This window comes from Ceratocystis lukuohia, assembly GCF_044167205.1.
Source record: "Ceratocystis lukuohia strain C4212 chromosome Unknown Supercontig9_pilon, whole genome shotgun sequence".
In the NCBI taxonomy this organism is placed as follows: Eukaryota; Fungi; Ascomycota; class Sordariomycetes; order Microascales; family Ceratocystidaceae; genus Ceratocystis; species Ceratocystis lukuohia.
In genome coordinates this window covers 1,251,337-1,258,248 of record NW_027263528.1, presented here as the reverse complement: position 1 = coordinate 1,258,248, position 6,912 = coordinate 1,251,337, and the positions used below count along the sequence as shown (strand labels likewise).

Here is a 6,912-nt window from a genome sequence, read left to right as displayed (position 1 = left end):
ATGAGCGCCGATGAGCTGTCCCACCCCACCATCCAGGGTGAGTTTCCTTTTGTGCAGTTCCTCCCCCTCCCCCTCTCTCCTCCTTGCATATGCATTAGATGACAGCAGCGACAATGAGTCGAGAGAAAAGGGAGAGTAGACAGTGAGACGAAATGACAATGGACTGTCTCTGTACATCGACGTCATAGGAATTGGCATCAGTATGAGCTATAATGTCTCACTGTCTTTGAATGCCTTCTCCCCGCCTATTCCCTATTGACCTCGCAGTTCAACTTGTGCTAACCATTGCCTCTTCTCTCTAGATGGCTGGTTCCGTGAAATCTCTGACATGTGGCCCGGCGAGGCTAACATCTACCGTGTGAAGAAGATCCTTCACATGGAAAAGTCCAAGTACCAGGACGTCATGTTCTTCGAGTCCACCGACCATGGCAAGATGCTTGTCCTTGACAACGTTCTGCAGTGCTGCGAGCGCGACGAGTTCTCCTACCAGGAGATGATCTGCCACCTGGCCCTCAACTCGCACCCTAACCCCAAGAAGGTCCTGGTCATTGGCGGTGGTGATGGTGGTGTCCTGCGTGAGGTTGTCAAGCACGAGTGCGTTGAGGAGGCTATCCTCTGCGATATTGATGAGGCCGTCATCCGCCTGTCCAAGCAGTTCCTGCCCGACATGGCTGTTGGTCTGGAGCACCCCAAGTCCCGCGTCCACGTTGGCGACGGTTTCAAGTTCCTCGATGACTTCAAGAACACCTTTGATGTCATCATCACCGACTCTTCTGACCCTGAGGGTCCTGCTGAGGCTCTGTTCCAGAAGCCCTACTTCCAGCTGCTGCACGACGCTCTGCGTGAGGGCGGTGTCATTACTACCCAGGGTGAGTACCGGGTGTCTTTTTGGCGTGGCAAATATCTGCTCATTCATTTTATCCATCTGATTGTACGAGCTCGCATGCTAACTTATCTCCCCCACCCGCAGCCGAGTCCCTGTGGCTTCATCTGCCTCTGATCACCCAGCTCAAGAAGGACTGCAAGTCCATCTTCCCCGTCGCCGAGTACGCCTTCACCACCATTCCTTCTTACCCCTCTGGCCAGATCGGCTTCATGGTCTGCTCCAAGGACCCCAACGCCAACCTCAAGGTTCCCGTGCGCAAGTGGTCGCGCGAGGAGGAGGACAAGCTCTGCCGCTACTACAGCGCCGAGGTGCATGAGGCTGCCTTTGTTCTGCCCAAGTTCGCCCAGAAGGCTCTGGAGTAAGGATCCGACATTTCCGCCAAAAATACCGCAAGGCAACGTCAAGTCAAGCCTGCAATAAAGGGTAAAAAAATAAGAATATAAAGCAATAGAAACTCAGAGGCAAGACATTGCCCATTGTTATGCGCGCATGATCTAAGCCCGGCTCATATCATAGAAAGTCCGTTAAGTGGACTGCTTAGTTACAACATAATTTAACGATATTAAATCCCTTTGTATCTCCGTCTGTTTGTCAATAACTGCCAATTGTCTCTGTTTACCCCTTAAGAATCTATTGGTAGCTATACCATGTAGCCTCCATCTTGGCTCTATACTCTACGAAACTACAACCTTGGCTTCCTGTGACACATCCACATACACATCAAACCGCCGCTGTGTACCAACTGGGATTCCGCTTCTGGCGCTATCCAATGCCTCTGGCGTTAGGTCTGCCTTGACAATCGTTTCTTCTGCTTCCGCTTCTGTCATTACCGCTGCCATAGGGTCTACTACTAGACTATGGCCCCAGGCATGGTACCCAGCGCTAGTATCGCGTGCCGGACTGCACAGCACGGTGTACATCTGGTTGTCGACTGCGCGAGCCTGCGCTAGCAGCCGCCAGTGCATTGGGCCCGTGGTCATGTTGAAGGCCCCAGGCACGATGAAGGCAAAGCACTCATTGCGAGCCGCGATGGCCGCCAGCTCTGGGAACCGAATATCGTAGCAGATGGCAATACTGACGCGGCCGTACGGCGGGAAGTCGACCACCGTTGCTGCCGCACCGCCGGTCAGCACTTCGCTCTCGCGGAATGTGATCTTGCCGGGGATGTCGATATCAAACAGGTGGACCTTGCGGTGTGTGGCCAGGAGCTTACCGGCCGGGTCAAACACCAGGCATGTGTTGTATAGTTTTTTCGACGTCGCATCGTGTTCGGGAATTGACCCACCAACCAGGAAAACGCCCGCGTCCCGTGCCATATCTGAGAGTGCAGCAAACGAGGGTGCGCTCTCAGCCGGTGGCGGCGATGGTGTCAAGACCTCGGCATATTGTGGGAAGAAGGACGTGCCATATGGCGAGTTGAAGCACTCGGGGAGCACTACAATGCCAGCTCCTGCAGCCGCGGCCTCGAGCACCTTTTTGCGCGCATGGGCTAGGTTAGCCGACTTGTCGGCGCCAGAAGCAAGCTGCACACAGGCAATGGTGACAGGCTTACGAAGGACAGACATGTTGCGAAGATGGGCAAGAAAGGGAGATGGGAAGGCTCGTGGCGTTATCGGGCGGGAAATCGACGTTGTGAAGAGTGTGAGTTTGCGCAAGGCCGAGCGCATTACGAGGATATAAAGAGGTGGAAGTCTATAGCGTAAAATGTAGTGTGTGACAGTGGCAGCACTAATAAGTAACATTACTCAAAGGCGGATCTCGAAGGGCGTACCATGTGAGGGCTGATGATGCGGGGTGTATCCACAGTTCAGTTGACAATTGGTTAGAGACGAGCTAGTTAGGGTTAGCATCTGTTGGCTATGCAGCATAGCATCACTTGTAGTTGTAAAGCTAAAACAGCGCTGTAGGCTACATACGAGGCATTTCGACAAACTCATAACTATAAAGCTGAAATTAGGTCTTGCCGACTATGTGCCAGGCATTAATTATACTATACATGTCAACGTATTAACTGACCAAAACTGTCGTAGGTAACGTAATACTAGAAGCCTCTATATGGCTGAGGTACTGGAAAAAAGGAAATAGGAGTGCAGAAGTAAACGTAAACCATAAACCAACACAGAAGGCTCTTATCACTGCGTTCATGATTACCGCTCCTCACGCCTCCCCTCTCTAGTGCGTCAGGATGCGTACCGTTTGTAGCAAAATACCAAAAAACAAACCTCGAGCTACCTCCTCCATCTGCAAGCAGTCAAACAAACGACCCATAGCATCGCTTGTAGCCCCCTGGCCCATGACTCCTTTCAGCGCCCCAGGAACACCACTTTGAATCAGCAAGCGTCTAGCTTTAGCTCGAAGCTTCTCCTTTTCCTCGTCTGTCATTTCGCTAGCTGCAGACATCGCTTCCTCGGCTGTGGGAATTGCATTTTCGCGCAGCTTGATAAGATGGGCTGCGATCCCCGTGTCAGAAGAGTTGTTGTCGAGCACAGAGGTCTGCATCATTTCTTGAATTGCAATCAGCGATGGGTTGTTTGGTCGCAGGAGGAACGATTTAGCGGCAGCTAGAAGAGTGCGGCGGAAGTTCCAGGCGGACGAGAGTGTATACAACTCGTTAAACACAGCAAACACGAGCTCCACTGCAACACGGGTCTCTGACTGGTTCAAAGGCGCGTGAGCTGCAGTTTTGTTAGACCCAGACTTCGCAGGCTTTGTAGGCGGCACTACAGGCACTGAAGATGCTTTGCTATGTGTCTTGGCTATGCTAGACGAGCTAGCCGTACGTCCTAGTGGTGATGGTACTAACGGACTAGTCGGATCTCCCTTATTCAACCCAAGGTGAATGTCCTCGGCGTCCTCCGTCATCTGATCAGGAGGAGGCGGTAGCTTTAAGTGTTCTAAACTAGAAGCAGAGGGTGACCTTGGGGATCTCAAGGCAGCAAGACTGCTAGCTCTGCTGTGTTCACGGCTGCCCCCGACACGCCCACTGTTTGAGACTTTCTCCCAGCGATCAAAGTGCGACCTACGAGCTGCGTCGTTTTCGTCAGGAATTGGCGGTGGAGACATGGCTATCGACTGGTGGCTGGGCCGGCGTTCCATAGGCGCAATCTTGCCAGGTTGTACGGAAATGATTGAGGAGCGCGTGCTGTCAAGACTAGCACGGGCAAGAGACATACCGGGCGAGGGAAACTCGGGACGGCCCGGGGTACCGGTAGGGGATAATGTTAAGCTCATACGCGGCCTATTGTCCACAGCAGCAGGCGGCGAGAAGGCTGGTGAGGGAATGGGGTCATGCACAGGAGGCTCTGGGCTAGGTGTGGCTGCTTGTGTTTGACGCTTGCCTAGGTTTCCAATAGATCCAAACAAGCCTCCAACAACCGCCTTGCTGCCTTGTAAGGCGCCCTTGGGGGCATCCGCAACAGCATCCAGCATACCGCCCATAGCATTCCACCCAAACAAGGATTTTTCCGGCACCTTGGGCATGCCCTGGTCTTTGTCAAGGAACCGCTTCATACCCTCACTTTCGGCCAGTGATTGATACCAGCAAGAGTCCCGCAAATACCGCTCGAGCTCGGTTCGTAGAGTTTGCCGCGTGTGGTCTTTCCAGGAAGGAAGAATAGCGTGCTGTTCAACAAAGGAGGAAGCGCCAGAGACGGTGGCAATGCGTCGTAGGATTTCATGCAAAGACTCGAAATCGCTGTACCGCCGTACGACCATCCAGCCAGGGTTATGAGGTGAGGCCGGCTCGACCTGCACAAGATACTCCCAGTTTGGCTTTCCCAAGATTTTCCAGGTGTTATCTGTGTCGTCATCATGAACAGTGATAGTAGCATTGTGCAGAGTGAGAGGCACTTTTTTACTGACTTCCTCATCGGTTAAATCCTTCATGGTAGGCATCATTTGATCGAAATTAACGAAAGCCTGTTCATTCCCACTAGCCATTGAGACTGGCACTTCTTCAGTGATTCCTGCATTGGAGGCTGAAGGCTCCGGAGACGCCGGAGTTGTAGGCGTCCTGACAATCTCGCCAGGCGTAGAATCCGTATCGACCAAGGAATAGGCTTTGTTGTGGTCAGATGTCGGGTCACCATCGCTGGGACAAGTGACACCGGGCTCAGAGCCATTTTTAGGCGTTCCAGGAAGCTCGAAGCTTTGAGAACGGATAGCTTGCTCGTCGGCAATCATTTGATTCATTCGGCGCATTTCTTGAATGGCTTCTTCCATTTCTTCATCGGCCTTACTAAGCTTCTTCTTATGAGCCATAGTATGGCGACGGTCTTTATCTAGACTTCCTTTAGCGCTTGTAGTTTCAGAAGAGTTGTCGGGATCAGCAGAGGCAGCCCGCTTGCCAGCATCAGGCTTAGCCTGCATGCCGACATCGATAGCTTGACTAAAGTCTGGCTCGCCAGCTTCTAAGAGGGACACGATCCAGCCGTTGATCCATTCTGGGCGGGAGCAGGAAAGTAGCGTTTTTTCAAGGATAACACTGGACAGAATTTCACGTAGGAAAATCCGGGTTGGGTCACACTCAAAAATTGGCTTGTCCACATATGTTAGAAGATCCTCGGCAATTGTCTTGAGTTTCGCAGTCTGTTGTTTTTGGTTGAGCAAATTGGCTAGGTTGCTATCCGGGTTCTCGGCTAGGTAGCCATAGACGACATCCGTCGCTGAGATTTTGGAATCCGATGGGATTTCAGCAAAGGCAGCAGACAGCTCTGAGATGAAGACCACTATCATGGAGACCGAGTTGGTAACAAAGTCAAGGAAGACATCGGCGGGGCGTTTGCGAGACAGATGATTTGAGATGGAAATTATGTAGTTGGTCAAGGCACGGCGACAGGCCAAAGAGAAAGATCGATCGGTAGGGACGACCGGCGTGTACCATGATTTAACATAATCACGAATAGCAGCATCAATTAGTGCGTTTAGGGCTTCGCGGGTTTGAGGAGAAAAGTCATCGAGAGTGCTAATGATGGCTGTCTCGTCAAGCTGTGAGTCCTTGCGTAGGACAGCAGATGTAGGCCCAGCATCTAGTAGTCGTTGGAGAAGCTCAGCACCAACTTCAGAGCGCGCTTTTCGGTATTGTTGAGGAGTACGGGTTTCAAAGGAGGCATAGAGGGCAACTCCACCAACGGCACCAATTAGTATTAGGCCAATGCGGCCAAGAATGACGTAGGTGGTAGCAGCGATGCCGACTGCTACGGCCGATAATGTGGTAGGAGAAGCAGTTGCAAGGAAATGCGTGAGTTTTTCGATCAACTCAGCTTTTGTGGCGGCAATATCATCTGCGGACTTGTCCGCCTTGGAAGATTCTGATTTTGAGGCAAGTAACAAAGAAGCCTCTCCAACAAGATTTTGGGAAGGGGGTGTTGTCGGGGCGGCGGTTTCGGGCCGTTTTACTTTATCTCCGGGGGGATTGTGGGTAGTCGTAGAAGGAGGGCCTTGTTCGTCCAGTAGAGCCTCTGAAGAGGTCCGCGGGGACGGCGAATCTACAGCTATTGGAAGCTGCTGAGGGGCTTCGATCTCGGGGTCGGTCATTCTTGGTTGTACTGCGATGGAAACAAACTTTGGTGATGTTAAAACGATTCACATGCTAAGCCACCATGAGCAGGTGGGGTGTTTTTTTCCGATGGAGGCAGTTGTCCACGATGGGCGTTTTAACAATGTATAAAAAAGGGACAAAGCAACAGAGCCAAGCCAAAACCCAGGCACACAGATGTGCTAGGAACGAGGAGCTTGAGGAAAAAAAAAGAGCACTGAATTGTGTGTATGTCTTTGGCCAAGCACCCAAGATTGGAGACTACAAAACACAGTGTCTCGCTGCGCGAATTGGTGCATATATACTAAACAAAATTATGTCTGCCTGTTGGTTGCCGCTGGATGGGGAGAATAACAGGAGATGGAAGACAAAAGCAAAGTAGTTGGAGGAGAAAACACTGAGATATAGAAGAAACTTGTGGCAGGGGACGGTAGCAGGGGAGCCTTGACAGGGAGTCCTATATTCCAATCTTTATAATTAGTAGTGGGCA

General features: G+C 51.7%; 2 protein-coding genes across 2 annotated transcripts; one reads left to right on the top strand and one right to left on the bottom strand.

Moving 5' to 3' along the window:
• HOO65_090304 (Spermidine synthase) lies at positions 1 to 1,248 on the top strand (the record flags this gene model as incomplete). The annotated part of the gene is made up of 3 exons (XM_071004554.1): positions 1 to 37; positions 303 to 869; positions 971 to 1,248. The coding sequence occupies 3 exons, from the start codon at positions 1 to 3 to the stop codon at positions 1,246 to 1,248; spliced, it is 882 nt and encodes a 293-aa protein (XP_070856190.1).
• A 312-nt stretch (positions 1,249 to 1,560) lies between these two features.
• Positions 1,561 to 6,421, bottom strand: HOO65_090303 (PXA domain protein; the record flags this gene model as incomplete). Its single annotated transcript, XM_071004419.1, has 3 exons — positions 1,561 to 2,614; positions 2,658 to 2,719; positions 3,080 to 6,421. The coding sequence occupies 3 exons, from the start codon at positions 6,419 to 6,421 to the stop codon at positions 1,561 to 1,563; spliced, it is 4,458 nt and encodes a 1,485-aa protein (XP_070856189.1).
• Positions 6,422 to 6,912: the final 491 nt, after the last annotated feature.